The 17797-nt window shown below is 35.7% G+C and overlaps 1 protein-coding gene across 7 annotated transcripts in view; it reads left to right on the top strand.

Annotated features, from left to right (window-relative positions):
* Positions 1-17797, top strand: part of CTNND2 (catenin delta 2) — a 641711-nt gene that overhangs the window by 233649 nt on the left and 390265 nt on the right. For all 7 annotated transcript variants that reach the window (XM_031503970.2, XM_031503967.2, XM_031503965.2 and 4 more), the window contains one exon: positions 10065-10177. In XM_031503970.2, coding sequence (XP_031359830.2) covers positions 10065-10177 — 113 coding nt within the window. The remainder of the gene's footprint in view (positions 1-10064; positions 10178-17797) is intronic.

Below are 17797 nucleotides of genomic sequence, written 5' to 3'. Positions count from 1 at the left end.
GAAACTACCTTGCTTGACAAAGTCAAGAATTTAATTTTTTCCTGTGGACTCAAGCATCTGTGTATGATACTATCCAAAATTCAGCTTATGTTCCACATCGTCATGTTACTTTATTTCTTCTTTTTGTACCAAGTATTGGGGTAATTAAAGACTTCCAGAACTATTGCATTTTGTACCCATCTTTTAAACTGCATCTCTGCCAGCTCAATACTGCATCAACCCATATGTCAACCCATAAAAGGAATTTTTATTAATTGAGATTGTTTGTTTTACTGATTCTAAGCTCTTTCCTATCGTTGCCCATACTACAAGTGTTACCCTGAAGTACATGTTCCTTACCTATTTGTTTTCAAACAGGTGACTTTTAGACTATAATTTTATTATGAGAACCTTTTTACTTTGTTCAAAAGATGAGCTATTCATACTAGAAATTAGATTAAGATCAGAATGGTACTTCTTAAAACTAACATTTTCATTACTAATTGCTTTTTTCTTTCATAAGGAACAATATGAATCTGTTGGGAATTCCTGAAACTGTGGTATTTCTGTAAGGTAGCCAGAAAAGGAAAGAATTGCCTAATTATTTTACTAGTTCTCTTCTTTGTAATAAAAGATATAATAAAAGAGGAAATATTCAAAAGCTATTAAAGTTAACTGCTACTGCTATAGAATCATCTGTGAGGGAAAATGTGCAGAACTCAAGGGTTTGCAGTCCTTGAGTTCAAATTTTTTATAGCCCATGCTGGGAATTTTTTTCTTTAGCACTTAATAGTACTTAGTAGCAGAAATAAATTAATTATTTGACTAATCAGTGTACTGTCAGCTAGAATACTAGAATTTTTGTTTATGAACATCTCTGTATTTGAGCTGAATTTACAATTTTTATGTGATCATTTGTTTATTGGAAAGTTCATACACATTCAATGTAACAAACTGCATGTCTCAAATGTGCAGAAAATCAAGCTTTTAAGTTGTTAGTCTCAAGACAAGAAAAAAAAATCCTATGGGTATTCATTTGCATGTGCTAGGTTGTCTTAAAAAAAAAAAGCCCATCTTGCTTTGTTATATAACTTTTGAATCTCTTAGTAACTTGCAAATGACCAGCTTTTTAATAGCTACTCATGGCAATAATCAGATCTAGAATCCTAATTCAGAAATTCACGGATTATTGCAAATTCTGGAGTGTGTTCTTGGATATGATGTACTTACAGTCTATGTCTGTGTTGAGAATAAGTCTTTCTTATAAAATGAGGCAAATCAAAAGAAAAAACTATTCACCCGAATAATTTCCTCAATTCAAATAGAAGAAGAAAAAGGGAATAGTTGGCTGCTCATGTAGGCCATTTTGGACAAGTGTAAATCTAATGATTTATCATGCTGGCTCTCCATCTGTTCCCAGTGCCTAGGATGGTGTGTGTTCTCACAGCTTTGGGTGGGAGAACTAGTCCAGAGGCATATAGATGGGGAACTGGAGAACTCCATGAATAAAATGCCGGAGAAGACTTCGGATCCCTAAGCATGTAGACAGACTGGTCAAGAAGTTGTGTGTGTCAGTGGTGTGCACCTATGTTGGTGTGTGCTCTGACAGCTCTGCCGTTATTGCTGGCATCTTGGCACATTGCCCAACAGAGCACAAATCTCACCAGATAAGAAAGGGAAACTAGAACCTGAGGATGTTGTCAGAACTGGAAAAGGCTTTCTTAGTGCTTCCAAGACTAGAATATTTTTAGAAGTTTCACAGTTTGTGACCATGTTGTTCAGCTTCCTTTGCTTTTCACATCTTTAAACTATACAAATATATGTATAATCAAGCATCTTCCATCTTCAATAAAATTTTTCTGCAGATATGTACTGGAAAATCAAGGTAGAAAACCATCAGTCCACAGTTTTGTCTGGTTTATTAAATTTGCTGAGAATGTAAAGTCAGGCTTCAAGAGCTGCTACTGGAAATGGAATTACCCTTTTCCACTTAGATATATGCCTGGACAGCTGAGAAATAAATGAGAATAACAAGCTCGGGCCAATGTAAGACTGAAGAGTCTGGGTGGTCTGTTACTAAACTCCAGCTCTACTTCTTTTGCTCTCCTTGGAGAAGGCCTATCACTTTGATGATTTGTTTTGCTCTCACACTGAACTTTGTGAATAATAACAGCCCTAAAGCAGGTCAAAGTTAGTAAGGGAGAAAGTCAATTTAATCTTACATTCTCCTTAAATTGCTGCTGCAGAGGGTGGAGAAGCACAGCACTTACATTAGAAAGCTCATAGTAGTCCTAATCCTGTCCTAACACACTAAAGTTTTTACTTAACTGTTTATTGCTTTATGGACAGAAGTAGTTTGCATGAGAGGAAGTAGAATAGCACAACAATCATGGTGGATGATGAACCATTGGGAGTGTTGGCAAGGGATGTAAAAACTAGTGAGAAGAAGAAAAGAGTTAGCTTAAAAACTGAAGCTGAACACAGAGAGAAAAAAAAATGGGATAAAAAAGGACCATTTGAAATTGAAAAAACTTTGGTAATTATATTGGAAAAGAAATAATGCAATTTCCCTAGGAACGGAAGTCCAAGCAGTTGGGCAGTGTGCCTTCAGAAAGCAAGGCCTGCCTGCAATTCACAGAGGAACAGGGCAGTATGCCTAGAGAGCTAAAACAATGCCATGAAGTGCAATTGTCACCGTATTTGTATCATGATCCTAAACATAGAAAATAAAACAGGGCCTTATTTCTATAAAAGTTTTTAAAGGCATAAAAGGGACTTCTTTGAAGTAATCTTACATGAAAATGAAGGAATGGTTTATTTTTAAACACTGTAATCAGTGAAACTAGTTAGTTATCACATAAATAATCCATATGCATAATAGCCTAGATGCCATGCTAATCTCTTGTAAAGAAGCATGGGATTACTAAAACAGTCAAATCAGGTGAAAGAATAAGCTAGAGAAATTCAGGCTGATTTACATCAAGTGAAATATGGCTTTATGTATTCATCATGATCAGAGAGCTTGGGAGCCTCTGATCTAATCAATAACCTTGGTATGAAGACTTGAAAAAATATTCAGAGCTCATCAGTTCTAGGATCATGGAGAAAATAGGTTAGAAGAGACTCTGGAGGTCTGCTCCAAGCAAGTCTAACTTCAGTGTTAGATCAGATGTGAAGATGACTTTTGAAATCTCCAATAATGGAGATTCTACGCGTACAACCTGTTCTAGTGTTTCTCTAGCCTTGATGTATCATTTCATTTTGGATTCTTTTTTAAATTACTTTTTTGTTGGTGTTTATTCTTTTACCTTTTGTTCAATTAGAGTTTACTTCATTGCAGCTTGTCACTATTGCTTTTGTCTGCTTGCTGCATATATCTGTCAAGAGCCTGGAAATGTGTTCACTGTAACTGCCTTAAAGTGAAAGTCTGCAACAATCAAGCTACAGGCCAGGGACAGAGCATCTGGAAAGCTGCCCAGCAGAAAAGGGCCTGGGAGTGTTGGTTGACAGCAGCTGAACATGAGCCAGGTGCCCAGGTGGCCAAGAAGGCCAATGGCATCCTGACCTGAATCAGCAATAGTGTGCCCAGCAGGACCTGGGCAGTGATTGTCCCCCTGTATTCACTGCTGGTGAGAGCACACCTCAAATCCTGTGATCAGTTCTGGGCCACTCCCTGCAAGAATGACATTGAGGGGCTGTAGCATATCCAGAGGAGGGCAGCAGAATTGTGGAGACTCTGGAGGATCAGTTATATGAGGAGAGGACAAGGGCAAAGAGACACAAACTGTGCCAGGGCAGGTTTTGGTTGGGCATTAGAAAGAATTTTTTCACTGGCAGGGTTGTTAAGCATTGGAACAGAGTCATCCCTGGAAGTGTTCAAGAAACAACTGGATGTGTCACTTAGTTCTATGGTCTAATTGCAATGGCAGTATTTGGTCAAAGATTGGACTTTTAATCTTGGAGATATTTTCCAGCCTTAGAGATTCTATAAAATATATCCTCCCTAGATGGGCTCTTCTCCATGCTAAAACCAAATTCCTCGACCTTCTGCTTGTGTGCTTTAATCTTCTGACCATTTTTGTGGCACTCTGGTGATCTTGCTTCAGAATCTCGTCATGTCTTGTCCTGGTGGCCTAAAGCCAACACTGTACTCGAGATGCAGCTTAAGGAGTAGCAAATAAAAGGGAATAGTTAGTTCAATTGTTTCCTTGTTCTGCTAGTGGCTCTCTTGTTAGTGCAGTGAAATGAGTGCTTGGCCATTGTCACCACAGGAATGTGCTAAGTCATAACTTTGTGTCTACCACACCCCCAGGTCCTTCCCGGGGAGATGCTATGCTGCTACATGGCATTCCATCCTCTGTGCAGGACTGTTTGTTTTTCTTTTATGAGCTTCATTATACTCTTGCTGGACTATTCTTCCAGCTTGTTGAAGTTCCTCTGAAAGGTAGTCCTGCCCTCCAGTGTATGAATTTCTTCCTTCAGGTTGGTCACCCGGAAACTTGGACGTGCTTATAGGTGTAGTCATCTCTCCATTAAGATGCTGCAAGAACGTATATACCCACCACTGAGTTTTTGAATGTGCCACCTCTCTGCTTATCTAATTACCTTTCTGTGAGCTTTTTCTCTCACCCCCATGTTATTCAGTGTAATGGAAGCATGAAACAATCCAGTGAAAAATTATAAGAACAGAACAAATGAAAAAATGCAGTCCAACAATGGAGAGTGTAGAGAATGTGAAAGGTATTTATTGTACATTCTAAAACCCAGTTTTGAAGCTTTTGAACAATATTTAGTGTCAGATGTTTAAGGGCATTGCTAGTGGTGCTTTTTTCCTCTTTTGAAAGCATGAAGACACTCTGTTTTCCTTCTCTTTACAGGATGGGTTGTCAGGTCTGGTTTATGTCTGATGATATCTGTCCCTGTATTTATGCCAAGTTAGGCTTTCCTAGGTTTTGCAGTTTTCTTTAGGAAGTACATGCTCCAGTTTTTGCTACTCATGTGTTTGGTGCAGTAGATTAAAAATAGTTTGTTGCTGACATTGCTCTGAGTAGTGGCGTTCAGTGGAGTGTACAGTTGTGGAGTATGTGGAATTGTGCATGATATTATAGGATGTGCCAATGAATATACACATACTTGTGATGTTAATTGAGGTGAGTTTTTTTGTTGTTTAACAGGTTACAAAAAGGTAGTGCCGATGCTGTACACTTCTACAACCTGTGTACTTCTTGAAGTTCTGTGGTTTCTAACATATTCCTCTGAAAGACTTCAATCCCAGGGACAATTTATTTGTTTGTGTAGCTGTAATCAGGTTTCCTGTATTCATATCACCAGGTATTCCCAACCTGGATTATCAGTGCCCTTATTTGTCTTTATTTGAAGATCCAAGTGCCTCAATTAGGTTTTGTACAGCATATTTGCAATCAAAACCTAGACACTTCTCCTTTTAAAATGTCATGATGTAAAGATTCTTAGGAGCCTAATAATTTTGCAAGCCTCTTGTGCCTAAATTTAGATTTTTTTAGGGGTTTTTTTTAGCTGCTTTTTACTGTCACTACTGATTTTGCTATGTCTTTTGCTTAGCATCGATAGTCATGTCTTTATGAAAGGATCAAAGGATTACTTTAAGATTGTAAAGGACAAAGTAAAATGAGATCAACTCCAAATACCAGCCAAACTTCTTTTGCCCTATTTTATCCTTCCCAACATTCAAATGGCTCAATACAGTAGATGGCCAATAAGATGTAAAGCATAAAAAAAAAAAAAATACCCTCTGGTTTGGTGTGCCCTGAGCTCAGGAGTTCCTAACTTGTCCAATGGTTGTGAAGATTTCCATCTTTCTTGTTCAGACTACTGTGAAATGTTATGACCTGACTCAAGTCATATATTGTGCTTGAAGCTTTGTGGCTGTGGAGGATAGATAAAATACAAAACTCATGCTGATAATGAAAGTACATTGAATTCCCATCTATGGAATAATGAATTATTTTTACAAAATAAACGCCGCCATGGTTGTGGACAAATACAATTTTTTAAACATAAATTACTTCAATCCCTAGCAGATATTTTGTATCACTTCAAAATAATTTGATAAGGTTGTCATGAAGTTCTTCCCTTTCCAAGTTGCTCTCTTGAGTGATTTCTCTGGATTACTCATATAATTATCTCTGTTCTCTGGTGGCTTCCCATTCCTACATCCCCTCTTGGTGCCAAGTGCTAAGGACTGCCATGCTGGTCACTGCACTTTGTAGTGCCTTTGCTTGGGCACTTGCTTTGGCATTATTGCCCTTTGCAGCACAGTCCTTGAGGCTACTCTTAACATATTATTATGTAAATTAATTTTGATGTTGCATTGTAGTGTCTGCTGTTCTTCATTCTGCAATTGTCTTGACAACAGGTTTGCATAATCAGTGAGTAGGAATTTGTTTTTAATTTTCATGTTCTGATTAGCTTGATTCAGATAAATAATAGAAAGTTGTGAAGATAACACAATGTGGCGTGAACTGGTGAGAATGATTGTAAATGCAACAAATAATACAAATGATGGAGTCAGGTTCAGTGATCATTTTTATAAAATGTAAGCAAATGCTATATCTGGTTTCTGTCTTCCTGCAATATGACAGCTGCTTGAAATCTAAACATATGGATTTATTCAAATATTAGTCATTCTCACTGCTTCCCAAACAAACAGAAGGAAGCTTATTAATTTGTTTTCTGCCAGGATTTCTTGGTATGGAGGGAAAACAGATTTACAAATATTACTTGAATTTTTCTTTTGTTTTTTCAATCCAAAGGCAACCTGGTGGGCCTGCACCTTTTTCATGGGCATGAGGGAATGCCAAACAAAACTGCTTATTAAATTCAATGTAGAGGACAGTTCTTGAAGTTATAATTGTTTGGCTCTGCACATATCCCACCTCCCCACCTTTCTTTCCTTTCTTTCATTTCTGACTTCTGGTGGCGCCTGACAGAAGTTAATTAAGAAATAAATAGTAGCAATTAAAAAGCTAGTGGTGAAGTTCCTGTTCATCTTTTCTAGCCGTTTTCTAGGTGTATTAGAAACCCAAGATGATTTCTTTCTTAAGTTATTAAGTACATCTCTGCTTCCTGCTTGAGAAGTAATGAAGATACAACTGCCCTTTTCTAATTATCTCTGCAGGGCACAACTTAAATTATGTGGGCAGTTAAATCAGAAAACATCAATTTGTACATCTTAAGAACAGAAGAGTTTCCTCAGTAAGAAACCAGGGGGAGAGAGAATGAAAGAAACTCCTTAAACCAATCAGTTTAGGGCATTTGCTGGAGTAGCACTTTGTGTAATAGGACTGAAAGAGATGAGTCATGAAATGCTCTAGGAAATGAAAGAAAGATGGAAGGCAAAAGAAAATAGAAAGCAGTAAGTAGGAAAGAAATATAAATGATGGAGTGAAGAGTAGAAAAGTATATTTTGGAGACTAGAATAATGAGCAAAAAAACCTTCTGGGGACAAAGTAATAGTAAAAGGGTATTAGTTGAGGAAATGCAGAAGTTTCTGGAAAAGCTGTCAACCAGAGTGATTAACCAAAGGAATGTAAAGCATAGAAAAGATATGACAAAATATACAATCCAGACAGCTGAAGAAAAAAAAGGCAAAATAATATTTACTTTTGAAGTAGTTCAGTAAAATAGGTTTGGGGCATTTAATTATTTAGCTTGCTTGGGATAGCATGGACAAAAGGGAGAAACTAGAGAACCATTGTTTGCACTCCTACTTGACTTGAAGAACACAAGGAACGGCACTTTTTTGTCTAGGAAAAGGCAGGTGGACAACATAGAGAGTGAGGAGCATTTGTTTCTGAGCTTTTGGTGCTTAACATTCTCTTAGCAGCATTGTGGGGACAGCTGCACCTTCTCACTAGGCAGGTAAGACAAGTACCTGTGCTGAGACATGGCAAAGGGCACTTCTGACCTGCCTCACCAGGGATGGTGAGAGCTGAACAGACTGCAAATCTATGCTAAGCATGTAAATTTGCATTGTTGCATTAGAATCAAGTGGCTTAAAAAATGCAGTGGGACAGAAGAACTGTTAAAAGTTCTACTTGTATTTTGAAAGTAAACATAATGCTCAATTAGATTTTCTTGGGTATTTTATACTATCAACATTTCTCCAGGCTTACACACTTTGATTTAAGCATGCTGGCATGGCAAATACTGTACCAATTTCATTTTTAATTTTTCAACAATTTAGTAATATTTCCATTACAGTCCTTTCTGCATTAAGGATGCAAACAAGACCCAGATTTGAATAATAACTCTTGGAAAGCCGATAAACTGTCTCTTCAGCTTTTCAGGCAATTGATTCTTCTAGGTGACAGAAATGCTGTCTGTGAAGGAGGCATATATGAAATAGATGATTACTGTCAGGGGATTTTTGTTAATCGTATCTTCAGGCAACGGTGAAAAAGATGTTTCTGCACACTACAAAAATGTGCAGAGAATATTATTAACTATTGATTACTACACAGCGGTGTTGACACTTAATGAGCAGTGACGTTTAGGTCTTACACCAATCTGACTTTCAATGGTATTCTTGTACTCTGTATAGATTTGTTTGGAATAATAAATTACCAGTTAAGCAGGCTTTGTCACATAGTTAGTGTCCATTTACCTATTCACTGGCTATTTCATGCTGAATATAACCTATGTATATGACCCCCTTTACTCCTATTGCAAGGCAGAAGTTACTCCATGACAATAGCAAGAGAAACAAAGAGGAGTGATCCAGCTGGATTAAGCAGAACAGTGACTAACCATTTCCATCTTACATTTCAGTTATCATTGGCCTCATTTCAGAGATCTGAAAAATGTAATGCCTTTATTTACCCTTGATTACTTTGTCAGAAGTTTTAGGTAGGACTTTGAATGAACACTTACAAATCCTACTCCTACCATTTCTTAATTTCTCTCAAATACTAAGTCCTTCAGTGTCACTTACTGGGCATAAGTCATGACTCCAGTGATTTCCAGTGCTGTTCTGCCTAGCAGGACCTTGCTGGGGAGTTATTCAAGGGACTCCCTCCCATACCCCTGCATTACAGGGAGGTCATTTTGGGGGAAAAAAGAGGGAGAAAGAGATAATGGGTTCATTTGTGTGGATAAGGGAATAATTTAAGAAATGTATTCTCAGGATGTTTCTCCTTGAGCCTTCAACAACCTAAATAAAAGGGGCAAGAAAGATGTTTTTGTTTACCTGTGAAAATGATGCAATGATACTGATCAAAATGAAAGGGCAGCAACACTAGACAAATTTACAATAATCATAATTCCCTAAAGGTATTTAATTTATTTATTTGGTAAAACTAGTGCTACAATATGTGAGGAATGTAGCCCTTTGAGAAATGGTGGAGATATTAATTATATTGTTTTTCTGTTTTTTTTTTTTTTTAATTTTTAACTACAAAATAAATATTTTGTGTACTAAAAAAAACCCTCAATTTGTAAGTACCTTTATAAGCTCTGTGGATAAATCTCACCTGGTAGGACTGGTTTGGTTTCCTTGATAGAATAAAAGAAAATAAATTAAATTAGTGGTAGGAATTTAAGCACAGCTTTTGTCCAAAATTACTTGAATTTCCCTTCTGCATGTCATTAACTGCAGAAATTAGGCTGTGCTAAGGCATATCAACACACCTTCCGTTTAGTTTATTTCACTGGTGTATGCTGTGATGGTTATCTTTTTAAGTGGAGAAACTTAGATTATACACAGAACTTAGTATCTTTTTTTTTAAGTAGCACAAATTGTCCTTATTTGTGATCACATTTAGGTCAGTTTGCTAAGATGCCTATGTTACTGAGAGATCTGCATGAACTCTGTAGGCTAAATTATTTAATATATTTAGAATTTCCTTTCCTGATAAACAGTCTTATTCTATAACATACATTATTAGAATAAATGAAGGAACAAGTAGGTGTCACCACAAAAATGTGGACTTTGAATGTGTTAAAAAAGGAAAAAATGAATTATTGCACAAATTTCATTTTTATGTGCTGAAGTTCGTTCTTAATCTCAAGACAAGTCAAAGCAAATGGTTTAACTTACTTTTTTTCAGGAACTGCAATTTGAGAGACTAACTCGAGAACTTGAGGCTGAACGTCAGATTGTGGCAACCCAGCTGGAGCGATGTAAGCTTGGATCAGAAACTGGAAGCATGAGCAGCATTAGGTAATGTACAAATTGCTGATATTTTTAGAGTTAGTAAATTTTGTTGCTGTTATGAATTATCACCAAAACTAAGTTTGATTTATTTTTTTGTAAAAATAATATATACTAGGGAGCATGAGATTTCAGTAGAGTTTGAAAATTTGCAATATGACCTGCTTTTTAAAAAGAAAATTTATTGCAATTTTGTATCTTCTTTGTTCAGTAACAAAATAGTAGTCACATTTAGAATTCATAGATTTGCTGGTGTTTGAATGGATTATCAAATAAATATATTAAATTAATATAATATTATTGTAATGTAATAATATATTATATTATTATAATTATAACATAATTATAATTAAGAATTATAATATAATAATAATATTATTATTATAACTTTTTTCTACCACCAATACAGCTGTAATTTTCAGCTGAAGATTTTTAGGTTTCTAATTGCAGAGATGTGTTGATAAGTTTTGTGAACCTGTTTAACCATAATTTTATCATTCAGGGTATTAAAAGGTTTAGAATGAATTATGTAAAGCTGCTGAGCTGTCTTCAAAATGTCAGGTGTATCTTATACCTTCATGAGGAGATATAAGTCCCTCTCTTTGTGTAAACATTGGTTTACTTTAAGAAATTGTTCTGGTATGTTGTTTGGAGGATGACAAATTTATTTAAGAAATTGTAACAAAAGGAAACTGATCTCTTGGTGAATTTAGTGGCAGTATGACTTTACATTTTTTAGCTTCTTGATAAGTGTGTTTCTTTGTTTTCTCAGTGACCCTAATAAATGTAATATAATGGTTCTTGAGTTTCAAGAATTGAGCAAAATAAGTTGTATAGGCATGTGGGTTTTTTTATCAGTGGAAGTATGAAAAGATAATATTAAGTATAACATGCCAAGCTTAGTGCAAAGTTTTGTGTGATAATACAAAAAGCATTGATCAAAAATACAAAAACCATTGATCACTTCCTCAGTTTAAACAATTCAAACTACCCTTCAATCAAGTGAATGATTTTTCCATAAGTAAGAAATAATTATTCAGTAGAATGCCAAAAATGTAACAAAAATATGGAATGCAAGTTCAATTAAAATGGCAGAAGTCAGAAAAATCTTCCACTCATTCAGCAGAAGCTGTATGTGAAATTGACTTAAATGAAAGCATTCTTAATACATCAGATGAGAAATAACTCCTAGAGATAAACTAATATTTTATATGTTTGTCACTAGATATCTAGACTTGATAAAGAAACTATGTTACTTAAAATTATTTAAGCATGGCCTATATTGGCATTTCATGTGTGCTTCTCTAGCAATTTAAATTTTACATATGTTATGACTGCATTTTAAGAAAGTTATCTGACATACGTTTGAGTAATACTGAGGTATGTTTAAATAATGCTATCATTTTAGGATTATTCCAGTCAGTGATATGAAGGTTGGGAAATTTCTTGTTGGGCAGGAGATGTTTCCTTGGTGAACTTTGTTCTTATTGATAATTTATACTTTTGAGTTATCAGTGATATCAAGGTCAGATGACTCAGAATGGGTTCTGAGACTCCAATTATTCAAGTTGAATAACTGGACTGCTAATCTGTCTGTGAATAACAGAAGAATAATGGCTTAGGATAACAGAATAAATTTTATGCAAATTTTTGACATCTTTAATTTGCCCTTGAAATGTTTTACGTATGCAGTTTCTAGCATTTCAACTAAAAACATAGGAAATACCTGAAATACTGTTTTGCAGATGATAACATTGAAAGCTTACAAGTTAGAGAACTGTCCTTAGACTTGGCAAGTGATGTAAAGAGGAAATAAATAATAATCTAATATTGGGTTTTTTTGGGTTGTTTTTATCCTATATGTATTAAATGAGTAATCTTCTGTCCAAAAAATTCTAAATCCTTATTAGAGGGGCTTAGAACTAACACAAATACAAAATGAAGTCAAGGATCTTTCTGATTGCTGTGCTGACTTTCCAGTGGTTATCCAGATTTGAGAAAGTTTCTTTAGCATTCTATTCTTTGACATATACTTGATCTGTAGTAATATTTTTAGGGGACTGGGTTTGTATTCAATAGCAATTTTGCTGAAAAGGACTTGAGCACATTCTTTTTAGGAACAGGTACTTGGCTGTGAACCAAAGGCAGAATCAGCCTCTTCTGATAAAACCAAATAAAATGCTTAGAGTTAGGACAAAACTTGTAAACTCTTCCCTTCCCCAGTTTCCCTGTTGGCAGACTGAGCAGTTCATTACTTAGCCTGCTTAGTATTAAAATTTCATGATACATTCCATAAGGAGACAAGTCATGTTCTATGCTGCTCCCTTCCTCCAGCTGAAGTGCTTATTCCTTCTGGGCCAGACCTATCAGTCTGTCACTCCCTTTGGTATGGGTGGGGGGACGATTAGATGCCAGCATATCTTTAGAGTTCTTCAGTCTCTGATAATTTTAAGCACATATTAAAGAAATGCACTGTTAGCAAATCCTTAAAACTTTTAAGTTTCTGTTTCATAGTCTTTATCACTGTTTTGAGCAGTTACTTTGGGTTTGGTTTTTTTTTTTTTTTTTTTTGCTTTGGGATTTTTTTTTTTTAAAAAGCCTTAGTGTTCAAATTGAGGAGGATAGCTCAAGCCTAGCATACTTTTCTTCTTTGAACACAGCATTTGCAAATTGGTCAGGCAATAGACTTTTTCTCAACTGAATTTCCACTTGCTACTGCAATTGGTAGAAGTGATGTGCCATTTATTAAAGTCTCTTGAATAGACTGGCATTTGTGCCTGAGTGCCTGAACCAATACTGAAGTTTCTGTATCCTACAAGTAGCAAAAATACAGCCGAAGAAACTGAATAATGTGGAAAACATACCTGCTTTGTATATACTTTTTTTCAATAAAGCTCTCTCCCTTAGAAATTCCTATATTATTCACACTTTATTACCAGGAAACTTATGTTTTCCCTAAGTAGATAGAATTTTTGCAAATTCACTGAAAATGAAAGTACAGGAAATCTAATTGATAAACCTATAAAATCCTTAATTTCAAGAAAATTGAAGAAATAGCTGGGATGCATTGTGACATAGTTAGGCAGCTGCTGCTGCTGTATTGGTCAAGTAAATAAAATTGCAATTACAATTCTCCTGTACAGCTATTGGTGTTGGATGTAATTTAGGTGACTTATTGTGAAAGGATATATAGTAGTCTTTGTAGATATTTAATTTTAAGGATTGACAAATCCAGTAGCCTTATAAGAGGTGAGGCTGCTGGAGCCTAGACCTGCACGGAGTAGAGAAATGGGCTGAATGGAACTACATCAAGTTGAAATTCATAAATGATTTGCAAATGCATCTGGGATGGAGTATCCCCTTCTTACAACACAGACAGGGATAGAAAACAGCTTTGCAGAAAAAGACCTTCAGAACCTTGGAGGTCTTTTCCAACCTAAATGATTCTCTGAATTACTGTGATACTTCTCTGAGTCAGCAGTGTGCCCTTGCAGCAAAGGCCACCTGCAACTTGGGCTGCAGTAGCAAAGGTGTGGCCAACAGATCAGGGCAAGTGATTCATCCCTTCTATTTGAAGCTCTTGGGGATACACCTTGAGTGCCCTATCCAGTTTTGGGCATCCCACTACAAGGAAGACATCAGCATGCTGGAGCTGGTTCTTTGCAGGACTGCCAGGAAGGCAGGTAGCTAGAGAACACCTGGGGTGTGAAAACAGGCTGAGGAAACAAGGGGATTTAGCTACAACAAGAGAAGGGTCAGGTGGGGCCAGCTTCTGATTGCAACCAGGTAAAGGCAGCATGTACAGAAGATGGGACAAGAGTGTTCTCAGAGGTGCATTGGGCTGGAATGATAGATGACAGATGGAAGCTGGAACACAGAACATTCTAATTAGGTATAAGGTGTTTTTCAGAATCAATTTGGTTAAACATTGTCACAGGTTGCACTGATAGATTCTAGAGTTTCCATCTGTAGAAATAATAATGACTTTTTGTTCCCATCTAAATTTTTCTGTGTTTTTTATTAGTATTTCTTCATAAATCCAGGGAATAGAGTTATATTAGTATTCTAGTATTCTTTTTTTCCCCCATCAAATTACAGGCTCCCCATAGTCGTCATAGCATCAAGGCTGCCAGAATGCAAGAAACCTTTAGATAAGTCAGGCACATGGTCAGATTCTTGGGGCTGTCCTGTGCAGGGCCAGGAGTTGATGATCTTTGTGGGTCTCTTTGACTCAGTATATTCTATGATTCTACTCAAGTATTTCAGAAAAAAAACCTCTATTATCTGAACTGGTGAATGTGTTTGCTTTTGCTGTGAATGTGTATATTAAAATAAGAATATAGATATTAAAATGAAGTTGAAAAATACATGGCTAGTATGGATTCTGGAGCAAAATATGAGCCAAAAGGCAAAGGTATGTTTGTCATATTATGAGGACAGGACAGAGGTTTTTTTAATGCAAAGAGTTTGATCAACAGTCCTGTATAAAAAACACTGCAAGTTTCAAGTAAAATTTATACACCATCATACATATAGAACATACATTTTGATACATATTAGAAAATAGTTTAGACTGCATTGTGGTTCGTTGTCAACTCAAGATTTATCAGTTAAATTATATGTGAAATTTTTTCACATTGGTTTGCTTACAGTAATACCTCCAAATGCTACTAGGAAGCTTCTAACTTGAAAACAATAATTAAAAAATCCTTTTAATTAAATGTAAATTAGAAAGCTAACTTTTTTAAAAAAAATTCAGTCAACAATTATTGCAGAGCAGAATTAAAAAGGATCAGTGTTCTATCATTACCTATGAAAATGCCAATTATAATGTTTGTACTTATTTTTTTAAAACAAGACAATAGCATGGCTATTTTTAACAGAATTTTAAAGTGATGTTCCTTAAAGAGATGGGCATTTCACCAGTGGGAATAGAAGATTTTGCTAAACTTCTGTCAGCATATGCTGTAGCTCAAAATTAATCTCATTCTGCAATGTGTTTGCTTAGTAGTTCAGAAGCTAATAAGCTTTTTCACACACTGTTGTTCATCATTGTGGATTGTGTAAAGCTTAACAATTCATACCTGGATGAACTTTTGTCAACTGAATTAAGAAAAAAGTTTAACTGAAATAAAGTTAAAAATTGCAATAAAAGCATGCAGATTTTTGAAAATGTAAGATTCTGAAAATATTTGTCACAAATTCTAAAAGTCAGAATTAATTTGCTGTTATAACATTTTGTAGGCATTTTTTGTTGTGTCTTCCCCCCCACCACCACTTTGTCTCAAAATGATTATATATTGCTATAAGTGACCAGGTCAAGGGGAACCTTTCAAAAATATGCAGATTGCTCTACTCCTGAAGAGAGTTTTGTCAATGTTAAGCATGATACTATCAGATAGATTTCTAGAACTTGTGCAAAGCTTATAATTTGTGGGTTTGTGATAAAGCAAAACATCCTAGTAAAAATATGTTGTGGGTTTCAAGGTGAAGAGATTAAAATGATCCTACCATTCTTTGCTAGGAAACCTAGTTTTGGTTATAATACCAAATAGAATGAAAATAGAATGAAAGACAGAATGAAAATGAAATTAGCTGGAAGGAAGCATTCAATTAGAACAAAACAATGGGAAAATGTGCAAGAGTTTGTTGTACCAGAAGGTTTTCAATGAAGTCTTTGCATTATTTGAGTTCTTTGCTATCTCTGGAAGGCATGAATCCAAAAAAATGCCTTTAAAAAACAACACCACTGCCAAAAAAAAATCCAAAACAAAACTGCAAAACACAGAGATTTTCTTATAAAAAGTTGAAAAGATGGTATTTTTCTTACATTCAGAATCCTGAAGGAGTTCATTTGTATTATCTCAGAAGAATAGAAATTGAAACAGATTTTGTCAGAACATAATTAAGAATTAACAATGTGGGTTTATTGCTTGCCACTTTTTAAAAGGTTGATTTTATTTGTTTTGTTGTTTTGATGTTTGTTTAGTTTGTTTTTCCCATGTCAGCTTTCAGCCTATAGCTTAACTAAGTCATTGAGGGATTCTTCCCTGTACCATTCATTTTTTCCAATAATCGACTGAGCTACCACAAAAAATGTTTGTGACTTTGTTGGGTTGCTAGGATTGCTACCTGATGGTTGCTAGTCACTGTGCTAATGTGTGCCCAGCCCGGTAATAGCTGGAATCATTCTGAAAATAGCTGGGAGCACTTCTGAAAATTGGGGTACTGATTGCCATGCCCAATCACAGCATTTAGGCACTTCTCATGATGGGAAGCTGGAGGGGTGGGTGCTGATCTTTTCACTCTTGTGAGCAGTGATAGGGCTCAAAACAAGAAGCTGAGCCAAGGGAGGTTTAAGTTTAATATCAGGAAAAAGCTTTTCACCCAGTGTGTGGTTGGGTGCTGGAATAGACTCCCCAGGGAAGTGGTCACATCACCAAGAGTTCAAAAAGTGTTTGAACAATGCTCTCAGGCACATATTTTGACTATTGAGGTGTCCTGCTCTGGGCCAGGAATTGGGAGACTTGATCTTTGTGGGTCGCTTCCAACTCAGCATATTCTATGTTTCTCTGATTCTGAAATCTTGGAAATCAGGATTTTTTGGAATATAATAGGTTGTCCAGAAGTAGAATGGGCAGATTCTGCTTATTGTCATAACTGTTACATTGTACCAGGCCTAATTTCCTACAGTTTGGCATCAATAGTTGATGTTCCTGGTGTTGTCCATATGTAAGAGTGTTCGAGTCAGAAAAAAGGTTTAAGAACCCAGGGAAATACTGAGGATAATATTTTCAATACTTTTGTACTTGGTATCTTTTGATCTTTTGATTGTGAGACTTAGAGACCTGAAATGTGATAAACATTAGACTTGGTCAATAAATTTGTTTGGATCCACCAATAGAAGAAGATTTGAAGAAAATGTCACTCTAGAAATAAATTATGGCTGGAACAGTTGGCACAATTAATATTAGTAATGGGCCTACTCAATTATATTCTGAAGAATGACATTTTATTGGATTAAAGTATCAGACTTGTGATCTGATCATTCCAAACAATTTGATCTCAGATTAAATTTGAGCTTGTTTGTACTCAGTCTATTGTATGTCCAGTGTTGAAGGAAATGGTGTAAAAAATACTGAGATAAGAAATAGGTACAAGAGCAAAAAAATGAGATGAAGTCAAAGGTTGTACAATTTTTTTATTTTTTTTTTGTATTTACATTACTAGAATATTTGCAGCTTCTTTGTGCTGGTTCTCCACAATAAGACATATCAAGAAAACATTTATTAGATTAGTCCTGTTATCCTTTGCCGAAAACTACACTCGTTTCATAGTTCTGGAGCAGATAAGCTTCTGTTTCTGTAAGGCAAGTTTCCAGCATATGTCCAAACAATCATGTTTGGTATAATTTTGTTTTTTACAGTACATCCATATCTTTTACATCAGTAGTGTGGATTGTATGATTCCCAGAATATGTCTCTGAAAGCTCAAACTCCAACAGGACTTTTAAAATACCCCTTCTACAAGATATTCTCCCTCTTTTTCTGCTTGCTGAATACCCTCCAGAGAGACCATCTCCATGAGAGGAGTAACACAGTAATATTCAGCATTGCCAAACTCATTACA

This window comes from Lonchura striata, chromosome 1, assembly GCF_046129695.1.
Source record: "Lonchura striata isolate bLonStr1 chromosome 1, bLonStr1.mat, whole genome shotgun sequence".
Classification (NCBI taxonomy): domain Eukaryota; kingdom Metazoa; phylum Chordata; class Aves; order Passeriformes; family Estrildidae; genus Lonchura; species Lonchura striata.
The sequence above is the reverse complement of the archived record's forward strand: the minus strand, read 5'-3'. Positions and strand labels throughout refer to the sequence as shown.